This window comes from Peromyscus leucopus, chromosome 10, assembly GCF_004664715.2.
Source record: "Peromyscus leucopus breed LL Stock chromosome 10, UCI_PerLeu_2.1, whole genome shotgun sequence".
Lineage (NCBI taxonomy): Eukaryota > Metazoa > Chordata > Mammalia > Rodentia > Cricetidae > Peromyscus > Peromyscus leucopus.
Genome location: NC_051071.1, coordinates 22564347 through 22588426, shown reverse-complemented (window position 1 = coordinate 22588426; position 24080 = coordinate 22564347). Strand labels below are relative to the sequence as shown.

The window sequence follows — 24080 nt, the reverse complement described above, 5'->3', positions numbered from 1 at the left end:
CAGGGAGACTCCCATGGGCTGCAGAAGCTCTGAGTCCGTGCTTCCTGCCTAGTCTCCAGAGCACTGTGGTTCTTCCTATGCAGTCTGAAACCTGGCACCCATTCTCCGTCTTCCATGCCTTTTCTCTCACACTAGTGGTGCATTGACTCCTTCTGTCTGAATCAAGGAAACGAAACCTGTTTGTCCCTGTTTAATCAGAACAAAAAAGAGACAGACAGGAAGGGAGAGGGACAGAGGGAAGGGAGAGGGAGACACAGAAATAGAGATGGGAAGAGAGTTAACTGAAGAAGACAGGAAATGCAAAGAGATCTGGAGGGATGGTGGGTTATAAGGGAAGCTTCACTGCTCACTGTCCTAAAGGGCCAGCCTTGGGCAGCCTCTGTCACGCTGGCCTGCACTTATCTCTGCATCTATTTCCCCTTGTGCAAGTTTCAGAACTGCTTGCTCCAAAGAAACAATAAAAGCATTCATGTTTAGAACTGTGCAGGTGAGAGCTAGTTTACTGATAGTGTGGCGTTCTCTCCATTGGGTCGGCTCTTACCTGAGACTGCTTGCTTTTCCCATGCAAAGTGGACTATCACAGCACGTTGCTGTGACACACTTATTCCTTCTGACACCCCTGCCCAGACCTGAGGATGCTAACTTTTCAGACGGGTCAAAGTTTAGGAACACATGCCATTAGTTTCCTTGGTGATTAACTCCTTTTAGTGAATGAAAGCTCTTTTTTATTTTATTTTTATTTTAGCTGAGACTATAACATAACCGAGCTTAAATTCTTTATGTTTTAAGTTGTTAAAATATGTTCATTTCTTTGTGTGTGCACATACATGTGGAGGTCAGAGGACAGCCTGTGTCTCTTTTTCTACTGTGTGGCTCCTAGGACTAGAGCTCAGATTGACAGGCGTGGCAGCATCACCTTTATCTGTTGCGACATCTCTCTGGCCCTTTAAATCCCACCTTTTCTCCTCAGATGCTCTGCATTGCTCCTTCCACATGGAGGAAGTAGCAGTTTCGTCAGCAGCTCCTGGTGGTCAGCATAGTACCCTGGGATGGGTTAGAGTTCTTCAGGACACTTCGTGATGTCCTTTGTAAACTTCGCCTTGAAAGAGGCCCAATGTATTTCCCTCTCAGTCTGCCATTGATAGATTACTTCTTTAGTCTTTCCCCCCAAATGTACAGATTTTTAGTTTGGGGAAGTTTGAGTGGCGTGTGAAGACCCTCCAGTGACGACAGACAAGTCAGGCTGAGAATTCATAGGACACAGTATAGGCAGACTCCAGCCCTTAGCTTAAAAATTATTACGTATCTAAAAATGTTATTGATGGTTGAATTTTTTTTAAGGGACGCTGCTGGCAACTGTATAGTCACAAGTCCAGAGAGGGTGGAGTTGAAAATGTTCATAAAAATTGAAGTAAGGAAGACTGTGTCACAAGGGTCCATGCGTCCTGGCTGGCAGTCGGTCTGTCATTAAGTGACCCAGCCAAGCAGCCATGAGCAGAGGTGTGTTTCTGGGGTCCTGACATTCACCACTAAGGCCACGGTGCCCATGGAGACTTGCTCCAAGTACTTCCAATGGCCTCACTTCCCTGTCCTCCACTCCCTGAGAGCTGCTTGCTCTGTCTATGAGACACTGTTCAGAGGAGGGCAGGTATTCATAAAACATTTGTTTTCCTTTGAATTGGGAGTGAGTTGGTATATTATACTAGGCTATCCTCTAGTGAATCAAGCCTCTAATGCATATCCAATAAAATATAATGATATATAGTAGTTAAATAAAAATACTTCTGAAATATGTTTAGTGTCCTGTTATGAAAAGCATAATAAACACACAGAAAAAAAAAAGCTGAAGGTTAAAAATATTATGAGTCCTAAGTGGTGGAACTTACATAAGTTTCTTACCAAAAAACTCATTCATGTCACAAAAAGTTCAAAGTTCACATCTCAAACATTTTGTGTTGAAGTCATTGAGTTCTGCTTTACCTGCCAACACTGGGGCATGGCAGAGCTTGTGATGAGCTTCAAAAGGCAGTGCAGGTATGGCCAGAAAGCCACAGGAATAAGGTCTCAGCTCTCACGAGTGCAGCCCAGCCCACCACACAGGCCTCTCCTCTGAGTTCTCAATTGTTTTGACAATTTGGGAAGAATCAAGTCCTTTTTATGCTGCAGGAGGTGGTACTGGGCCCAGAACTTCTGGCAGCTCCTGCACTGGTTGGTGATCGCCTCTAGGGCTGGTTTGTCTCCATTCAGTGATCTAAGGGTCTGAAACACATGTGTACTACGGGGCCTTTGTCTCCCTGTGGTCTTGGCTGCTCTCTGAAGCCATGTATCAGCCTTCGAAGTTCTCACAGCCAAGACCAGTGAAATGCCTTTCAGAAACAGATGAAACCCTTCTCCATCCAGAAAATGGGGGTGCTACTTTTCTTACAACTAATGGTATTCTTGAAAAAAAAAAAAAAATATATATATATATATATATATATACATATATCCCATCCATGTATACCATAAAATGTTAAAGTTAAAAAGATACATCAAGTTTTAAATATATAGATAGAAAACATCAAATAAATTACATATATAGTGATCTATGACATGTGTATACATATATAATATATACAATACACAAATATATGCATATGCTGCATGTTTCTATACCATATCTTACATATGATTCTGTGCTATATAAAAGTATTTACTGGGCTACCAAGTGAGCTCCAGGAAAGGCGCAAAGCTACGCAGAGAAACCCTGTCTCGAAAAACCAAAAAAAAAAAAAAAAAGTATTTACATGTGTGCCTCTGCCCACACACTTTCCCAAACGATTGGAATCCCCCACCAGTTTCCAGGTCTCTGTGGAAAGAGGCCTCGGCTCATGTCCACATAGCTGAAGCAGAGAAACGGTGGTACCCAGGTAAAAACAAAGGGACTTGCCTTCAACCCAGCAGAGAGCCTGAATCTGCTGGCAGTGACAGCTGTCTAGTAAAGCACAGTGAGCAGATTCAATGAAGTCACCACAGAATTCTACTGGACATAGATTTCTTATCAAGCTACTAGATGTTATATAATAACATAATATTATATATATATTATATATTATAATATATATATATATATTATAATGCAACATCCAAGGGCACCTGAGTGCTCTGAAGTCTGGCCTTCGAGCCAAGCCCTGCAGCCTTCTTTTCCCTCCCTCTGGCTCTGGCTCCCTCCCTGGTATTTGTGGTAGTTGGTGGTATCATCAATGGGGCACTTGCCATGGCCGCTAAAGGGCAGCCTCTTCCTATGGTGTTTTCAGTTCCAACCAAGATGAGGAGCCAGCCACGGGCCTGCAAAACAGGAGGAGTTTGGGCCCTCTCCTGGCTCGTTCTGTCACTTCTCTCTGTGAGAGAATGTTGGTGGAAACTGAAGCTAGAGCTGAGGAGTGGGAGACAGGGACAGAGCATGTATTGCCCATCTGCCAGGCTGGAGGTGTATTCATTATTGATGGAGGTAGTGCGTTGCTGTTCAGATATGCAGCCTGCCTGGGTAAATGAGACATTCTTCAGCAAATTGCTTCGTTTTTTGATTGCTGATTGTACGCGTGTCACCAAGCTGACTCAAGGTTCATCGATGCATGCTCAGTAAATTAGAAAGAACATAACTATGGATCAGCCAAGAGAATGAATTCTGTGCCTACAATGACCCAGGGCCATTTAATTTTCTGCTTAATTTTGTTGCAGTCGGTTTGCATTTTGGGTTATTATGCAGTAGGAAATTAACAATAAATAACAAATTTGGTCCTCCTGTGCTTGTAATGATATTTTTATAAATCTTTGTAATGCTGTTTTTTAAAGGATCAAGGTCTGTGCTAGTCTGATACTCCAGCAAGTATGTGAAGAGGAAAATGCATTATTCTTGCTAGATAGTGTTGTTGTTAAATAGCATAAATGCTTTCTCTCTCTCTCTCTCTCTCTCTCTCTCTCTCTCTCTCTCTCTCTCTCTCTCTCTCTCTCTCTGTAATTTTGCTTTAAACTAAATCCATTTCTCTCTTCTCTTTCTCAGATAATCTGAACACAATGGATGCTGACGAGGGTCAAGACATGTCCCAAGTTTCAGGTGAGACCTTGGGTGATACATGTGTGTCCAGAAGTTGTGCACAGGGGAGCTAGCAAGGCTGCCATAAAGGGAAAAAAAAAAAAACCAGATGGCATGTGTGTCAGTGTTTACTTCAACTTTCAAAGCATCCCAGTTTGAGAACCTGAATATAAAAGCCTCCCAAATGAAATTAGTTATAGTGCTAACTCTGACAGCAACTCAAAAAGGATAGATAAATACTGTACTTCCAGCGAAAATTATGATGGATTCACCTACCAAACAGCTAAAGCGCATGCTAAAGATGGCATTTAGAAGATAAAAGACAGGACAGGAAGAGGAGAAGACTGTGGCATGAAGAGAAAACCTAACTAACAGCAGGGCCCAGTTCAGAGTCTGAGCACCTGCCCAGTGAAGAAGGCAAAAACATGGCTGCCTAGTCTTCTCACCTTCCAAGACCTAGAAGATGGAATGCTATGGCTAGGAGAAAGTCAAGTCAGGTCCCAGGCTGTCCAGTGGGGTAGCACTGAGGATGGGCCGTCCTGCAGATCCCGCCCTGTTCCTGTATGATGAGTATGTGAGGTTCATTCCTGCCTGGCTCTGTAGCGGGACAGTACCTGGAAGCAGGCTTCCTGGACTTGGAGGTTTATTCAGTATGTCTGTTTCAGAGCCTCCAGGCAATTCCCCGGTCCAGATGCCTGGCCTCCATGTGTCACCGGTCAGTCTGCCATCTGTGCCCTGGCTGAGCTGCCCACCCCCTCATTTTGAAGGGGTGCTTATTTGTAAATGTGCATTTTGATCCAAGCGGGTGCTCCTAGGGGACCTGCCCTGAGTGTGTGGTGCTATGCTGCTTACTAGAGAACCTGCATGTCCTGAGTTCCACCCCTTACCAAGTGCACATAACATTTAAGTGCATGCTCACTGTGGCATTGTTATTAATACATCAAATCTATAGTATGTGCACAAACCTGTACCCTTAGCTCCTCAAATCAAAGAGAATATGACTATTCAGGTATATATATATATATATATACATATATATATATATATGTATATATATATATATATTCAGGAAAGAAATCTGAAAGGTATATGAAAATGGAGAAGATGAAAAGTATGATTCCATGTGGAAAAAAAGAAAATAAATTACACACACATGTGCACACATACCTTCTGCATGCTTGTGTGAACAGTTTCAGTGATTCTGGAGTGTGTGTATTAACCTGGACTTCTCCCAGAAGCTGCATGTTAAAAGAAAGATTGATATGTTGAGGGGGAGAAGACATTGCTTTTATCTTGTGCTTTTCAGAGTTGTTTTGCTTTATTTTCTTTTATGCTTCTTAAGCAAAACAGTTAAATGGGGGGAAAAAAGTTGTTTAGCTTGTCACAGCTTTGTATTTAGCATCCCTATCTATCCCCCAAAGCCCAGGAAAAGTCTGTGCTAAACATAAATTAAAGGAGGATGGTGGGTTCTACTGGTGGTAGACCTCACCCACTGGACTCACCCCTTACTGCTGGATTGCTCTGAATGTCACAAAAATAGGGATGGTGAGAAACTCCAAGGGCAGGAAGAGCCCCTCCTGTTGGTTCTGTTCTTCTGCTTTTCTTAGTTTCTTTGACCTCAGATGACTTCTGAATTTATATTTTACAAAATGCACTCGGTGGGAGTGAGACCACATGGCACCTTCATTCTGATGTCCTAGTGTCAAAAAAATAGGCTAGAGATTAAGTCAACCCAACTGTCCACCAGTGCGTAAATAGATAAAGTTGGTATGTGTGCATGATGGAATACTACTTAGTTATAAAGGTTGGAATCCTGTCATTTAGAACAACATGGATAGACCAGAAGAGCACCGAGTTAAGTGAAATAGTCCAGGCACTAAAAATCCATGGCATGCACACATGTGCATGTCTGTGCTCATGTATATCCACACAGAGCAGTGTAATTAAAAAAATTAGTTGATAAGGTAAGAACTTGACCTGATTGCTAAAAAGTGAGCAAAAAATCAAAGTGAAGAGGGAAAAACCTTTCAGACAGAACACACCATGATATTTTCAGTGTCTCATAGAAAATATGACAATTTATTGAGGTAACATGGCCATTGCATGTTTGTAAATACAAAAAAAAAAAAAAAAAGGAATACAACACAAGGAAACAGATTCCCTCACTAAGGCTCCACACCTTTATATAAGTCTTCAGCCCGTGTTAGAGTTGCATTTTTATACTTACTTGTATGATCTTTTCCATGTTTCATCCCATAAAAGACATGCCATTGTTTGTTCAACACTGTACAGTGAGTAAAGAGTGTGTGTATGTTAAGTGAATTGGGGACAGATTGTATAATATTTGAACATCTCTCTCAAAAAAAAAAGAAGTGGAGAGAATGATTTCGGCCAGAGGCTGGAGGGTAGAGGGGTATAGGAAGAGAGAGGCTGACCATTGGATACAAAGCCATGGTTAGCTAGGAGGAATAAACTCCAGGTACTTTTGCACGGTATGATGACTGCTATTGACAGCAATGTGGTATACCTAGAAGACAGGATTCTGAATTTGCTCACTCTAGTGGAGAGTCTGGGGTGGTGGGTGTGCTACCCACACTAGGAAATCTGAGCGTTATGCACTGCATCCATGACTGAAATCTCAAACATCACACTGTACCACATAAACATGATCAATTATTGGGTATCAATAATAAGAAATTAAAAACAATAAAGACACAAATACACCTTAGCCTTGAAAACCACCTCTAAAATATTAACTAGGAGGAATAGTCAGTATCCTCACTTTTCCATTTTGATACCAAGGCTTTTAAATGCCTTATTTTCTTGAACTTCCTTTTCTTGCCCTTAACATGATGCTGAATACTTAGTGTATTGTGGGCTGCCCTAAAGGAGAGGGAAGCTGGGACAGGGATAACAAATGACTTGAAAAAAAGAAAACTCCTTTGCTCTCCTTTTTATTTGAAAATATTTGGTCTGAAATTTTCTCTGTATGCTCATAGCAAAGGAATGACTCTCTCTCCAACCCTGATGGAGCTGCTGAGTTCTGGTCAGCCTCGAGCATTCCAAACAATGGTTAGAGCATCCATAGAGTGTGTCATGTTTAGGAAGGAATGAAACACTCCTTTTACACTTCTTTAAATCTGATACTTTCCCAATTCAAACCAATATTTACTTCTTTGTCTGCTAAGACTGGGGAGAAATTGGAAAGTTAGGCGATAAGATGCACATTTAGCTAAACAGGAGTTGACTTGTTTTCTTTGTTTTGTTTTTTCTAGCAGCCCTGTGGGCAATCCTGGATGGAAGCCAGGAGGTTGCTTGTGCTAGGCAGGCACTCTATCACTGAGCTATATCCCCAGCCTGGGAGTCAACTTTCTTCATAAGAAATGGAAGGATGTATTACTGAGTCATTCTCTTTTTCATAAGATGTTCAAAGATGAGCAGTTTCATAGGATTTCCCCAAACGTGTGCAATACTTTAAAAAGAGTCCCTGCAAAGCCCCTCTTTTCAAGCCCTTTGGATTCTTCTTCCCTAGCATTTATCCTAAACAGAATCTGCTCCAGCTGATGCCACCTCTGGGCTGGGGACAATCCTAGAGGTTGACAGGCATTACAGATCATGCTCACTGACTTGAGTCCACTAACTGGGAAAAGCTCGCTGATAGGAATAGGCTGTCACTTGCAGGTGTGTCCAGCCCCATCACACTGTCATCTACAGAGTTCTCACTCAGGGACCATGCAATAAAGTTACAAAATAATCACCAAGAACCCCTCGATGTCTTCAGCATGTTTACAAATTAGAGCATCAAAGCTCTCCTTGCCTGGAGTCTTCAGACTTTTGAGTTGAACTCGTGTGGATCTAAAGAAAGCTGCCTTTTCCTTCGGGGCCCTCCTCACTAACTTTTTGTCTCTTCTTCATCAGTCTTTTGAAATTACTCATGCATATTGATTAGGTTTTTGTTTGCCTTCTAAAGAAAGAGAGAGTTCATGGGGAGAAGCTTGAAGGAGTTGAAAGGCCATCTCCACACTTATTTCTGACTGCAGCTGTGGGACCCAAGCCAGTGTTCTTGCTTCCTAAACCAAGGTGTGTCTCCTATAGTAGCAGGGACTCTGGCCAGTGAATCTCTGAGGCTCCTCTGGTTCCCCATCACCTGAACTATGTATTTGATATTTTCTTAATGCTGTTTGTAATGTGTTTGTTGGAATGTGCACACAAGGAGTACACCCTGTGGACATGCATAATCTGTGCAGGAAAAGGAGCCTCATATATATTAAATAACAATGGAAGTATCCTTCCCAGTTAATCATAGTAAATCACCTTGATTGAGCACTTTGAATTAGTTAATACTACCCTAAGCATTGTCTCATTTTCACCTTATAAAAACCCACTGAAGGAGGGTGCAGTTACCTCCAAATTATAGGAAGCTGAAACTCAGCTGATAAGAAATTGACAAGAAGTTCCATAAGAGCCAGACAGTATGAGCCTACTTCAGCTCTAGGCTCTAAACATCGTACTCTTCTATAGAGTGGTGGTTCTGTAGTGGGAACATCTGTTTACCCCAGGTATTATGCCCCCTTGGGTCCCTTAGTATATTACAGGCACATGCCTTTGGGAGAGATTCCCAGAGCTTTGCCGGATAGCTGGGTAAATTATAATCTACTTTAGAAATCATTTACTTGAGTTTTGGATTAAGGGCACAGTTTCTTTAATTTGACCACAGAAACTTCTCAAAGACATGCTTGACACATAGGCAACAGGCAAATTAGGTACGAACTGGTGTATTCATAATTTAGCCAGAAGTTTTGCTTTCTAAGTAAGTGAAAATTGTATTTGCCTCTTTAGAGTCATGCCATATGGCTTACTAAATATTTGCTGTCTTACTTTCTCCATCCCATTGCTTTTGCTGCAGGGCAAAGGGACAAGCCATAGCCTATACTTCTGTAGTGTGCCACGAGTTACTCAATGACACCATGAGCTTAACAGGTTAGCATTCACACTCATTATTCACTTTATTTTCACCACGACCCTCTGCACTATACCCAAATCATGAATTTTAGCCTCCCACTGTACCTGAGGAGAGAGTTCTAAAGTGATGGCCATCTATCCTTTCCATCAGCTCTCCAGTTGCTTTATTCGGACCTGTAACCCAGCTCCATCATTGTATTCATCATGGGGCTGTGTTGGCTTTACCTAGCACTTCCTTTTTTAAAGAAATGATTCAAATGATTAGTGGGGCAAAAGGTAACATACACCACGATTTTGCCCGTCAGGAAGGCTTTCATGAAATGGTAGCTTTTCCTCAGGAAGACCTTCCATCAATAAAAGCATGCAAAGGTCCTTGGGCACAGAGCCCCTGGAGCGATGAATGTCTCTGCAACATAACTCACACTGGGGCCTCTTAGGCAAATCAGAGGAGCTCTTAAAAACCATCCATCAGTGAGCCGAGGGGAGGCAGGGTTGAATTAATGCCATGCTCTTGGCTGCCATGTGAGTACGTCTGGTCTTGTTCCTTCTGGTCTGGTTGTGTACGCCATGCCCCCAAAACATGGGGACTGATCTGTAATTCTTCATCTCCCTGTGTGGTTTCTTCTACTCTGAGAGTTCCTATTGATCAGTCTGACCCTCAGTACTTTAGAATCATGATTCCTACTGTTTTCATTATTCCTTGTCCTCCATATAAGGAAGGAAAAGTACTGAGATATGAGAGAGGGAATGCTGTGGAGCTGGCCTTTTAGTGTAATAATTGGAGCCATTTGTAATTCTTAAGAAGCACAGCTGTTACTATGAACATCAACCTTAAGATGTAGTTGATACTGTTCATTCAAAGGTGGACTAGCCACTCTTTTAAAAATGGGTAACTAAGAGGGGTGTTTTTATTGGGTTTGGGGGGGGTTATATACAATTCAGCATGAATTGGGCTGAAAGTGTGGCGTGCTTTTATTGGCAAATACCTGATCTTTATCACACATGCCCTCCCCCCAGCTCTGGTGTGGCATCTCCATTGGCCTAGAAGCATCATGGATGACACCAAAGTTATCATAGGAAAGATTATCATAACAAAATAAGTCAAAGCAATTCTCTTTGTCTTTCTCCTACTCAGTATTAATAGCAGCTGGTTAATCACAGGGACCCAACGCTCCATGTTTCTGTGTGTGCCGACGCGTGCATCAGCTTCTTAAGCTGTGACTTTCTTGCCAGGGGCCCCACTATCAACCTGATGGAGGTTCTTTTTATGATTATTTCATTTATCTTTTGAGGTTGTAATGTAATTGCATCATTTCCCTCTTCCCTTCCCTCTTTGGAGGTTTTTCATTGGCCTTTCAGAAGGCAGGTGGTATAGGCCTTTGTTCACCCAGCCTCCTCCTCTCTCCAGAGCAATGTCTCTACATTAGAAAGATCTGTTTAATGAGAATCTTGTGTGGTTCTTATCTTTGAATATCTCCCTAAAGTCCTCAGACTTTGAAAACCTTTATTCTGGGCCATGATCCTGTATGGAAGTAAGAGTTGTCAAATGGTTCATATGCATTCGGCATCCTCCTGGTTAGAGTTTTTCCTCACTTATGGCAGAGATGAGAGTCAGTGCCACACATCCAGCCACTGTTACTTTAAAGGTCTTCTGTTTAGGGTGATGCAGACAGTACCCACTAATGCACCCGACTAATGCTCTAGCATAGCATGAGCATTTTCAGTCAGTCTCTTGGGTCTTTTGCTTTTCTTTGGGAAATTATTGTAATCTTACCCCATCTTTAACTATTTATCTTTTATCAGCCATCCAAATATACCCAATAATGCTCTTCCTGAAAATATGCCAATTACTCTAATCACAGCTAACCTGGGATATTACGTTGTGATGTCTCTTTCTTAGAGATTGTAACATAGCCCCAAAGCATGCCCTTGGTGCCTGTACAGATTCTATTTTAAAGATTCCAGGAATGCTTGTCTCGTGTACTGAGACTGTTTTACTGATTTTGCCCATCTCCTAAAATGTTGGTGCAGTTCTCGTGAGTTGATCCAATCTTCACACCATGTCTGGTCATGGCCTCAGAAGATTTTACTGTTTGACGTGTTGGTTTGCATGTGCTCCAAAAAGCCTGGGTTAGTGTCTGTGGGGCGGTCATTTTGCCTGTTGGGCCAAGTTGCCAACTCAGCAGGCACACATCTGGGGTATTGGTGCTCTGGTAGCCTACCTTCGGGTTCTTAAGCAAGACTGTCTTTGTAGGTAGCCACAGTGGGTCAGTTAGCATAGGCTTAGGGTTTCACCAGCTGTGTCTCCAATGTGGTTTGTGTCTATTAACCCCTTTAAATCAGCCACAGAAAGGTGAAGCCTAAGCAATTCCAGCCTCAGTGAGAAAAGAGAATCTTCTCCCAATGACAGCTTCTCACTGTTGATCTCAGTTCCCCCATACCTAAAAGAGCTAGACAAACTTCATTTTAATCCAGCCAAAGACTGCAGGGGAGAAGGGAGTTTGTGGGATTAAGAGGGGGATGAGAGCTGGGTAGTAGTAGTAGTAGTAGTAGTAGTAGTAGTAGTAGTAGTAGTAGTAGTAGCACACGCCTTTAATCCCAACACTTGGGAGGCAGAGCCAGGCAGATCTCTGTGAGTTTGAGGCCAGCCTGGTCTACAGAGCGAGATCCAGGACAGGCTCCAAAACTACACAGAAAATACCCTGTTTCAAAAAAACCAAAAAAAAAAGAGGGGGATGAGAGGGTAACAGGGGGTGAAAATGACGAAAATGCTGTATATACATGTATAGGATTGTCAAATAATAACAAAAAAGGAAGGAAGGAGGAAGAGGGAGGGAGGGAGGAGGGAGGGAGGAGGAGGAGGGAGGGAAGGAGGAGGGAGGGAGGGAGGAAGGCCCTACTTCATGAAGTGTAACAAACTTTTGTCTTTGTGTGGATTGTGAGTTTGTCAAAGCATCTGAAAAGCCTCAGATACACAGGTGCCATCAGTAACACTTCCAAAGAGTATATAATGATGTCTTTAAGGATATGCTCAAAAATTGACTGGTAGGCTGTTCAGCTTGATATTGTTAAAAAGTATAAAAATAAAAAAAAAATACAGAGAGAGTTAAAATCAGCAAAATAATGGAATCCCTCATGTGCCCATTATAAATAAAATTGTAGGAATAGGTCTGTAGCACCAGAATGTATTGAGACTGTCTAAAAGCTGGTTTCCTTTGAAAACTAACATCGCCACGTATTGTCTCTACTGTATCAATGCTTAGGTAGTAATTTAGCACCAGGAATAGATAAGGTTACAGGTGTTGTTTTCCTTTTGTAAATTTTTGTTCCCTGGTGTTTGTTTATTGCTTGGCAGTGATATTCATTCCTAGAAAGAGAAGTCCATGTTGGTCCTAACAGGGAAGGAGTAATGCAGAGCAGATGCCCCCCTTCATGCTGCCCTCTCCTGCCATCCAGGTGAAGCCCAGGCGCTGAGGCTCTCCCGGCAGGGCAGCTGACAATGCCTGCCGGAAACTCAAGCTCTGATTTGTGTCTGCAGGGAAGGAGAGCCCCCCTGTCAGTGACACTCCAGATGAAGGGGATGAACCCATGCCTGTCCCTGAAGACCTCTCCACCACCTCCGGGGCACAGCAGAACTCCAAGAGTGAGCGAGGCATGGGTAAGTGGGTCAATGTGGTGTCCCTCAGGCTGTGAGATACACGCAGTTAGGAAATGGCTGCTGTGTAGGGTAAGGTAGGTGTGATCGCTCCCTCCTGTCCTCTGAGGTCAGTCACTTACGTACTTCAGGGTTTCCTAACTTGGGCAATCTGTTTTAATTAATGTGTCTTTAATGGGTGTGTTTTTAAGGTGGTTTTCTGCCTCTGCAAGCGGTCTTGGTGTTACTATGTGCTGAACTACTAGCATGGGTACCTTTTGAAACACATTTACATAAATTTAAAGGTCAATTTAAATCAAGAGATTCAGCCAGTGTTGGAGCATATAGATCTCCTTTGTTTAGGCCCAGAACTACCCTAGGTGATAGGGGTTTGTTTTCCAAGGTAACCCAGGCATAAACAGATGCTCACAACACTTGCCTGTGGTTCTCATCACAAAGCAAGAGGCTCGTGCTGGGAAACAGAAGAAATTGTCCTTGGGCCATGCTACACCGGGAGAGCCCCTACTAGAGAGTCAGGCTGCTGACTTGGTTCTCATGGAGAAAGAGGTGGGCTTGCCCTGAAATTCCACAGCTGCTGTGGAACCTCTGCAGAATCATCATACTGTAGGCATGCTTTAGGGAACTGAAAACAAGGCTGGTTCCTGGAGAGCAGGGAAGACATGTGTTCTCCACTTGTTGTAGATGAGTAGGTCACGGGTGCCAGCAAAATGCTGTTGGCATCTTGTCCCTTTGACCATGGAGTGTGAGTGGGGATCAGCCTTGGCTGTCACTGCTGGCTGGCGCCATCACAGGCTGAGCCCCTTACATCCTGAGTACAGTACTCAGTACCAGGCGCTCTCAGTGTGGGAATTCCCTTAGACTTGTCGTTTCCAGAGCTTCCTCTCCCTGACTATCACCATAGTGCAATTTTCAGTACAGTTTCCTTTCAGGGTGGAGTTTAGAAAATAGGAATTTCTCGCCGGGTGTTGGTGGCGCACGCCTTTAATCCCAGCACTCGGAAGGCAGAGCCAGGCGGATCTCTGTGAGTTCGAGGCCAGCTTGGGCTACCAAGTGAGCTCCAGGAAAGGCGCAAAACTACACAGAGAAACCCTGTCTCTAAAAACCAAAAAAAAAAAAAAAAAAAAAAAAGAAAATAGGAATTTCAAACTTGGGAAAATAAAAGGCCCTGGTAAATCTTTATGCCTGGTTCGGCAATAGCAATTAACTTGGCCCTGAAGACAGGGGTGCTCTTTGAAATGGGCCCCACAAACAAAGGGAGCAAGAGTTCTTGTGGGCAGCTAGAGGCCAAAGAGTTACTTATCAGGAAAGCAGAGAGAAAAAGCCCAGAGGACAGATAGGATGTGGGAAAGGGATGAGAGGATCCACCCTAGAAATGCCCCCAGCCACATCCCATGGTGGCCACCTTGTCCTGTGCGACCCTTGAAGGAAAAAACCCCAGTTCCACCTGTAAGCTGCAGGCTGTGAGTTTCATAACTTGTAGAATATAACATTAAATAGAATAGTGTGGAGATAACTTGGAGAGGAATTCACAGATTAAAGGAAATAAAGTTGAAGCCATACCTCGACACACTGTATCATGGGATGGCCCATGAGAACTAAAGAGTCAAAAGGACAGGGGACCAGGAGCCACAACAGTCTGGGGCAGGAGCAAAGGGCGGCAGGAGGAAGCAAGAGTCACCATGGAGATAGGGAGTCAGTAAGAGGGATGTGGTCGTGCAGGAGGCCAAGTCTCAGAAGGACACATCCAAGACTCCTGGTCCCTGGTTGTGACCCTCAGAGCAGAGCTTCTCGTGGCGGAAGACATTAGTGGCAGACAAAAAGGAGAAGGTAGGCAAAGTGCATGTGCATGCCAAGGTTTGCAGTCCTGGAGAAAGGGGTCCAGGGTCGCTTCGGTAGTAAGAGAGGGGAATGCAACAGGACAGCAGGAAGAGGCAACAAATTTATTAATTAAAGACAAATCCATAAGTCACGACGTGGAGGTGCACACCTTTAATCCCAGCTCTTGAGAGGCAGAAGCAGGTGAATCTCTTGAGTTCGAAGCCAACCTGGTCAACAAAGTGAGTTCCAAGGCAGCCAGGATGCACAGAGAAACCTTGTCTGGGGAGGTGGGGGGGGGATGAATCCATAAAATAAACAAATTAAAAACAGCCAGAAAAAGGAGAAATGTGTTAAAATAAGACAGTATCAAAGGGAAGACTGACTTCAAATCCAGGTGTGAACCATCAGAGTGGACAGTCCAAGGAGGCACGGTCAGAGCTGACCAGCAGTGAGGGTGGAGGAGGGTGGGTCACTCAATGGGAGAGAGACAGGCCTGCTGTTGACAACTGTGAGCTATTCCAGATGAGACAAGAACAGACCAAGTAAGAAAATGAGCAGTAGGAAATGCTAGGAACCAACCCCCAGCTGGTTAATGGTCATTCCCAGGACTTGAAAGTCAGGATTTCACACACTGCTGCTTTTTCTAATAATGCTGTAAGAACACCCTAGATCTGTGTATACATATTAGGACAATGATAGCCAGATGCAGAGCAAGACAAGCACCAGTATTGGGCCTCCATTTTCTTCAAAGTCTGAATAAGAAGAAACAAAGGGTTTGGAGTGCAGCTTGAAGAATTTAAGTCAGACCCAAAGGAGAACTTTCTGGCAAGCAGCAATTTAGTCATCAGAATGGTCTACTTAATGACACTGTGGCTTGTTCTTTCTGAAGTGGTCTCTTTAAAAATGAGAGAACTCTCAGCTCTCTGAAGTGGTTGTGTCTGAAACCATTTGAAGCTGAGGAAGCTCTCATTGACCTCTTCAGGCAACCCTGAGTTTACCGAGTCTCAGTTGTTTGCTGGAGGGAGTGCAGGGCCAGTGCATTGACACAGAACTGTGGGGCCTCGTAGAGGTCTTCCTGTGGGGCCGTGTCCAAGCTGATGTCTAGAGAGAGATGGGCGACTCGTAAAAGAAAAGTAACTGCCTTCCTTGGCTCAGTAATACTTCTTCCTTCTTTCTGGTGCGTTTTCTGGTTTGGCTTTGCTCTTGCCCCTTGTGACCTAGAAGGGACCAGAGCTGTGTCACCCTTCCTACCTGGCAAGCCGAGGACTGTGGCCAAACTGAGAATCCAGAGTGCCCCTCTGTGTTGAATGCAACCACAGGGAAGTCGGAGCAGAGGGGAGGGGGATTCTAGGCTAAAAGCACAGACACACGCCATGAGAAGGCAGGGCCAGTGTGGAGCTTAGCCTACAGTCCAGGGAAAATGGCAGCAGAAGCACAGGTATACCCAAGGAAACGGGGTGTCTCCAAATCAACCTGAGTCGAGGCTTCAGGGGATGCTTTGGCCCCTGACATTGGATCCCAGACAGAAGGAAATGGGTGCAAACTCTGAGAGGGTCTGTTCTAGGCTGTGCATCACCCTTCGAGTGCATCTTAGCCTGATAATTCACCTGCCAGCTCCGAGAGAGGCTGACCCTGCACAGCTTCTCACTGAATGCCTGCACCAAATTCTGGCTCTCCTTAGCTTGGATGGAAGGGGAAAAAAGGTACAAAATAAAATCTTCATTTTTCCGTTCCTCTAGGAAGCCTGAGAGAAATAATGGAGTGTATCAAAGTCTTGATCTTGGTTTTTATTTTGTTTGGCTGGTTTTGTTTGGTTTTTTTGTGTCTGTTTGTTTGTTGTTTGTTTCTTCTCAATTCACTTCTGATTCAGCCATGACGGCAGGGCTGAAGCAGAAACTATAGGCAATCATTTCAAGTTTTCATTGCGTGTAGGCAGCGTAGATGGTACTGTGGTACACGAGGGCATTTAAAATACATTGTCACATATTTTGTCACTGATAGCCCTGGTGCCAGGGTCCTCTCCTGTGAGGGGGGTGGCGTTTAGCTTGGGCTTTAGTTGGCATACAAACTCTGGGTGTCACTGTGGCATTTCAAACATACTACTGCACCAGGCTCATTCACCCTGTCTGTCGCTACGGTCCTTGCCTTTCTCCTGTCTCCGTGGTCAGCTTCAGGCAGGCGAGGGTGGTCCTCGGGTGGGTGGAAGTTATGAGGATTCTCTTAGGCCCAGGAGAGGGAAGAGGGGCTGGAGGGAGTTTTTCAGGACTGGAAGCGAGACAGCAGGCCTAGCTGGAGAGTGGGCAGCTGGCTTCAAGTACGGATGTGAGCCCCGTTATCTAATCAGCAGCTAGAGGAAGTTGTTTTTATCGGTGAAATGCATCTCTTCTGAAGCGATAGCCCCACTTCAGCTTGGAAGAAGCATTATCTTGCAGTATCTGAGCAGCTGCAGCAAGTGCAGGGGCTGAAGGTGTTAGCAGGCAGCGTCTCCAGCCTCTCCAGGGAGCTGCTGCCGGCCTTGGTTTCTCTTCTCTGGGGATGACTGGAGGATGTAGGTTGGCTTTTTGAGCACTTTGCTCTTTCTTTTTCCTGTCCTTGCTCCTCCTCTTCAGAGCTGAATGATCTGGGCTGTGGTTTCAATGGGGCAGATCTGTGAAATTCTGTTCATAATGTAACTTACCATCTCTACCATGGAATGCTTGTAAGAGCCACTGGCATGCCCACCCCCATAGGCATCTCCCAACCAGGCGGGAAGTATCCCTTTTTCATGAATTTCTCAAAAACAAGATTCTAAGTAGTATTATAAAAACTACTTTCCCACCCTCTTTCTCTTTCCATGTTTGGCTCCGGGGGTGGTGGGTGGCTGCAGCCTTGCCTCCAGCAGAGGAATAAGAATTGCAGCCTGTCAACCAAGCCTTTCGTCTTCTGCATCTCCCTTCATCTATCAGCCAGTGGGAATCCCAGTGATCTTCCTGACAGGGGGTCATGCCTGAACTTCGAAGTGACTCTGTGCAACACCTGCCATCTTGAGTTGGGCCTGGGTGCACACAGGCAGACCAAGCAGCAAGAATTCAAGAGTATCCCTTGGAGGAAATGCGAACTGATATGTGTTTGTCAACACCTGCTCATGCATGCTTGCTTCTGTTAGGTGGAGATTATGTTATAGTATGTATGATGAATGGATGTGATTTATGTGTGGTAGATATGTGTGTGCTTGTTTATGTGTTCCTGTGTGTGGTATTTGCATATATATGTTTTGCATGTATATATGCATATATTTATACATAGGTACAGTATATGTGAATATGGACATGTGATATTTTATGCATGTGTGTTTGTGGGTGATACATAAATATTTATGGTGTGTATGGTATGTATGTGTGAGGTATGTGAGGAATATGTATATGTATATATATATATGTACTGTGTGTATATATGTGTTTGTATATGCTATGTATACACACATATGGTGCATGTGTATATGTTATGTGTGGTATATATGTATATCTGTGTATATGTGTGTGGCATATGGGTGGTGTGTGTGTCGTATGTATATGATGACACAGTATGTGTGGTGTGTATATAGTGTATATCTGAGATGTGTGTAGTCTCATGTGTATTTGTATGATGTGTAGCAATGTGTGAGTAGTGTGTCTGCTATTTATGTGGTGTATATGTTTGTGGCATGTGTATGGTAAGTATATATGTGGTACGTATGTGTGTGGCTTGTGTGTGGCTTGTGTGTGGCATGTGTGATTTGTGTAGTTTATGTGTGATATGTATGTTTGTGTCTTGTGTGTAGTATTTATGTGTAGGGTATGTATATGGCTTGTGTGTGGCATGTATATGTGTGGTATGTATTACTTGTGTGTGGTGTGCAGGGGGCTTGTTGTGGGATATATGTATGTGGTATTTATGGGTATGGCTTGTGCAATTTGTATAGTATGTATGTCGTACACAATGTTTGTAGTGTAGGTGTGTTGTGGATGTTTGTGGTATGGATGGTGATGTATATATGTGCTGTGTGTTATAAGATGAATGTATGACTGTTGCTTTTTTTTAATATTTATTGCACTTATTTTGGGGTGTGTGGAGCTGCAATATGCATGTGGCATGAAGCATGTAGGAAGGCCAGAAGACAGCTTGCAAGAGTCAGTTGTCTCCTTCCACCAAGTGGATCCCAGGGATTGAAGTCACGCTTGACTGCAAGCACCTTTACCTGATGAGCTATCTCACTGGCCCAAACGTGTGGATCTTACCACTGCTATTTTCCTGGAGATGCTGGCCCTCGGCTGGCTGCTTTCAAGCAGGTGGAGCCCCTGGGTCTGGTGTGTCTTAGTTCTTCAGCTCTGCAGTGACTACCGTCTGTGCACCTAGCAGATGAGGAGATCACCTGACCCAGGCAATGCCTGCAAGTTACACCCTGGCATGGAGTTCAACCCAGCCAACACTCAGGGTGTTGTTAATGTCTTCATGTTGTGCTAATGACAAAAATCATATGTCATCTCAATTGGGAGACCCTGTGCCTGAGACCCTATGAGTAAATGACTTGGGCAGAAGCCTTGACACTAAGCCTGACACGAAATTATACCCTGGATCCCAACAGAGGGCAACTCAAGGTCCCTGAAAGAACTTCACTAATTTCCTGTCTGAATTCCGGGTCACAAGAAGCCTAAGCCAACTCTGTCAGGCCCCGGTAGAGAGAGAGTGTAGACAAATGTGTAGACAAATGGAGGGTCAGGGGAGAGCATGACCTCATACTTTGGGCTAGCCTCTTCCTGTATACAAAAAGCCACTCTACACCCCTTCACTTCCTTGTATTTGTAGACTGGTGGCCACAGTGCCCTGAAATGTCTTTAATATCTGATCCAAAACAGAGCCACTTAGGTGCAAAGCAGAGCCCTGCCCCAACCTCTGCTTCATTCAGTTTAGTATTTGTGTGGATGTTGTTTGGGTCACCTCCCAGCTTCATTTGGGTTGTCTGGCCCTTCAGGGATGAGGGAAACCCACCAGATCCCAAAACTATTCCCTTTGACAGCTTAGAGAAAGGCTGGAGAGGGATGCCTGTAGTACAGTGATGCAATGATAAACTCACGAGAACGTGGTTTTCTTAGAGAATATCTACAAGGAAGAGTTTTTCCTAACTGGACTGAGGTTCAGGTTCATGGAGCAGCTGGTGTGAGCAGGAGTGTGAGAGGGAACTGGCCCTGTTTTCACTGGAGGAAGAGTTGAGGAAAGAGGAAAGGATGCTTAGAAGGGACAGAGTAGAGGCTCGGGAGGACCTCCGCAGCTTGGTCTGGGTGGTCTGGGGGTGAGCAGTGTGCTACCAAGGGGCCCCTCCCAACATGGTGGCCCAGGTGAGAGACCCAGCTGATCTGCGTGTTGGAGTTTGTTCTCGTGATAGTCTTTGGAAGTCTTCTGGTCTCCTGGAAGGGTGTTTGAACCCGTGCCAGGAGGCAGTGTGGGGAAGAAAGCAGGTAGAGATGGTGTTTATCTACTGACTTGGTATAGGTCCTTGTGTCTAGTGACCAACTGAGGTGACTGGGACAACGGTGACTCTGCTGAGCCAAGCGAGGAATCCAAAGTTGATTAAGATAAAAATCCAATGATGGTTCTGAGCCAAGGAATTAGCTGGAATGTGGGGATGGAAAAGGCAGAAGTTCCATCTTTGGGTAAAGTCTGCCGGGTAGGACAATGGAGGGAAACCTCGGGCACACACTGGAAACCTTGTAGGAACAGGAGCCTTTAATTGTATAGAAAAGAAAAAAGAGAGAGAGAAACAGAACACGTCCAGTGGTTCAGGTGAAGTTTCTCAGAAGAAATATGGCATGGAAGCCACAGAGTAGATGTAGCAAAGGTGAGAAGTGTCGGAGTGTGCATAGGAAGTGCCCTTCAAGGAGAGTCTGGGCCCCTTGTGCATTTTCCAAAAGTAGCTCAACAAGGTGCAGGCAGAAACCAGACAGACTGCCAAGGAAATCAGGCAGATGAGCAGCAGGATTGGGGGCGGGAGTAGGGGGAGGCACAGGGAAGGATGGAAAGATCAGAGGAGGGGGAAAAGGGAGCTGAGAAAGTTGCTGGCTGAAAGGGAGGATTTCCAGGTTGGTGCTTTAGGGTGAGAATATTTAAATTCACTTTAGGAAGTAGGAAAGACTGGAGAAAAAGAAAAGACTGAGCTCAGAGTCCTGGGAGGCAAGCAGGGTGGTTCCCATGATGCCCTGAGCACTCCCTTTGGATTTCTTTGCAGAAAGTCTGACCCAAAAGAGCTTCCTGGACCCTTTATTTTCTTTCCAGCCTCACACCTCATCCCTACAGGTGGAGTTGGCCTAGATTTCCCCCCTGAGGGTTAGGGTTAGCACCTAACCCTGTTCTTCCCTAGAGAAGGGCAGTGTCCCGGCAGTGTGGATGGAATGATGGTGCTGCCCTATTGAGGGTGGAGAAAGGGGAGGAGAGCACGGGCAGGAGGGTTTGAAGTTGAGAAGATCTGGTGCTCACCATCTTCATTATTCATTCACAATGGCTTAACTCCTGTTTGGGGCAGAGTGGCAGAGCCTTTGTGGGAGGCTGTCCCTGCCACATCGCCAATGGTGCTACCCCACCCAGGTCACTGTGACAGCCGCACATCTCCATAAAGCTTCCAGGTGAGAAACTGACTTAAATGTCATCCACACTTCCCTCAGTGTCTTCCCCACACGAGAGCTTTCAAGTTCACACAGGCCATCTTCAGCTGGCTAAGACTTTTCATTGTGGTTAGTAATGTTCCAGAACCCAACATAGAAATTAAAAGTACACTGTAGAAAATCTGAACCACAAGAGCTAACAGAATCCCATCGTAGGATGAACAGCAGCCCTTCCTCCTGGTTTTATTTTCCCACATGTGTTTCCAAAGGTACAGGCTGACTGTGGAAAGTGGTTTGTTCCTATAACTAAAACCCAATATTCATCTTATCTTCACCTTACTCCGACCACTTAAATTCAAAATTCGCATTGTGCTCCTCTAATTTACTGAGGGAGACGAAGAAGAGTCCAAGATTAAAGGGCTCTGGAGAAGATAAGACTAGTGCTACTTTCTGTGTCGGGTTTTGGTCTCTGTTATTTTCTGCTTTGTTCTCTGTGTGTTGAAAGCACTGGCGGTTCTGTATGTAGAGCAGTCAACTGACATTCCGTTAACTTTCCTCCTGCATGGGGTTTCAGAAAGAAATGGAAAAAAAAAAAAAAAAAAAAAAAAAAAAAAAAAACAGGTTTTGTGCTGTGGTTGCCAGTTACCACCTGTCCTCCTATCTGGTTAGGACATTTTTCTGATTTGGGAAGTGTAAATATAACCCAGAAGAAAAAAAAAAAAAAGCTTCCCTTCCTTTTATGCAAAAGTAGAAAGGTTCAACCAGAGACACCAAGCCCTACCCACCACCCTTCAAGTTTGCAGAGAAGCAGTTGAGCAGGGTGCAGATGCCTGCTGGGGGTGGGGGGGTGAAGAGTGCAGGACGCATTCTTCCTCCCCCCAGGCCTGCGTGGCTCAGTCCCAGCTCCGGCTTCCACCAGACATGCTCAAAGGATCACAGACCTGCTCGTGATTTTAACCTTTTCTTGGGAATTGTCTTAGGATAAGAGAAACTTGGAAAGAATTCAGAAAGTGTACTCCAGCTAGCCTGGAGCCAGACAGAATCAGCCGATTTCAGATAGCTTGTAGTCTACCGTGGTTAGAAGTCTTTACACCACACACATTTGGCCAGTGCTACAAATTATGGCTTTTTTGTTTTGTTTTGTTTTGTTTTGTTTTGTTTTAGTTTGGTTTGGGATTTGAGAGCTGGCTTGATACGATTTTTGTATTTTGACAGCTACAATGAAGTATGGGAGGTTTCTTTCTTTCTTTCTTTTTTTTTTTTCTTTTTCCAATAGCTATCCAGTAAAGGGTAAATTTGCCTCGCAAGAGTTGACTCCCAGTGGCTCTCTGCTGTTGGTATCACAAATGGGGCCACCCGCAGCAACTGCCCTCGGCCTCTTACTAAGCACAGAACTTCTGTTGAATCCATCAGTTATGTGCACCCCAGAAGTTGGTACACAGATCAAGAGGTGACTCCCCTCACTGGCCCCTGCACCTGTGGTGGTTGTGAAGCCACTTTCTCAGTAAGGCTTAGCAGTATGCAAATGTGGAGGAGAATGATCAAAAACTCATCCTCCCGTGGAGGGACACAGGACTCTTGGGGCTTTGAAGCACCTGACCCTTGCTGGAACTCACTGCTCCGGTAGAAGAAGAGCAGCCATTGGTGCCACCCCTGTCTGGAGTCAGGTCAAGGCAGGCATCCCTGGTCACAGGACTGAGGTGTGTCTTTGCAAGGCTGGCTGCCAGAAGTACTTCCCCTACAGGGGATGTGGCTGCAGGCTGTCGATTTCCACGGAAGTCACCAGGCCAGGATTCCAGTGAAGAAGCCCTGAATATCCGGCATCTTCCCCATCCAGCAGGGTGTGAACTATGATCGGGTGATCAATGGACGGCTTCCAGGCTGGCTCCTGCTGCCCGGCAGGGCCCAGGCAATTGTGGACATCCACTTTTTCCAAATGAAGGGCTGTTACCCTAGAAGTGAAACCCTGCTGAAATGAGAAAAGGACTGTTATGACAGCCCTGCAGGCAGCTATATGATTATTGTTATTACTATTCTTAGAACCTGGCAAAATGTTGACTGCTCTCACAACGTCTCCACACTCCGCTTGAACTTGGCTGCGATAAAAATGAGAAGCTGCAGTGACCCCTGGAGCACTTCTCTCAGCTTCTATTTACACCATAATGTTTAATAATGACTACTAACTGTTGCCTGGTGTGGTGACCACTTGTTTGATCCTGGTGTGACAGTTGAAACAGCCTTTAGTGACATTAGTGTTGGGTGGAGCGTGCTGAGACTTCAGCGCAGTGGCTTTAATCCTGAGAAGATGGCCGTTGGTCGCTGGAAAGCCATGTGCATTTGCTTACGGTTTTCGAGGACTGTTCCTTCCTTGTGGTCCTCACACTGGTTTTTACATTTGCCTCTGTGCTTATGGGTATGAAAACACCCATTAAGGGTTTGTGTTTATCGGTGTATTTTTCGTATTTCAGTAACTACTTTTATTATTGGTGGAAAGCCTCTTGAATAGTAACCCCGCTCTCAGCCTGCTCTGTGCCTACGTACCACACATGCCCAAACTTTCTGTTATCCCCTCACACACTGACAGGCTCCCCCCACAACTATGAGCAGCCCTTGTCTGGGGTCAGGAGTCTCATGGATGTGTGGTAGCCGGTGTCTCTGGAACACATCTATGCATGAGTCACTGTCCTTGGGTAGCGCTATTTACTGGAAATGCAGTAATCTGCAAAGGTGCTTCTGAATTCCCTGGAGCAAGGAATTTTCATTTTTCAAAAAAGGAAATAAAAGCACAGGTAAATTAATGTTACTATATTCTAGTTAGTCAATATATCCAAATAGTATTACAAATATGGCCAGGCAGTGGTGGCGTACGCCTTTAATCCCAGCACTTGGGAGGCAGAGGCAGGCGGATCTTCGTGAGTTCAAGGCCAGCCTGGTCTACAGAGCTGAGATTCAGGAA

General features: G+C 44.7%; 1 protein-coding gene across 20 annotated transcripts in view; it reads left to right on the top strand.

Moving 5' to 3' along the window:
* Ikzf1 (IKAROS family zinc finger 1) overlaps nucleotides 1–24080 on the top strand; it is a 96180-nt gene that overhangs the window by 11562 nt on the left and 60538 nt on the right. For 19 of the 20 annotated variants that reach the window (XM_037208981.1, XM_037208975.1, XM_037208984.1 and 16 more), the window contains exons 2-3: nucleotides 4043–4096; nucleotides 12576–12695. In XM_037208981.1, the coding sequence (XP_037064876.1) occupies nucleotides 4057–4096; nucleotides 12576–12695 (160 nt within the window). In that variant the 5' untranslated portion in view covers nucleotides 4043–4056. Of the gene's footprint in view, nucleotides 1–1377; nucleotides 1501–4042; nucleotides 4097–12575; nucleotides 12696–24080 lie in introns of those variants that run through there. The other variant, XM_037208977.1, reaches the window with a different exon arrangement.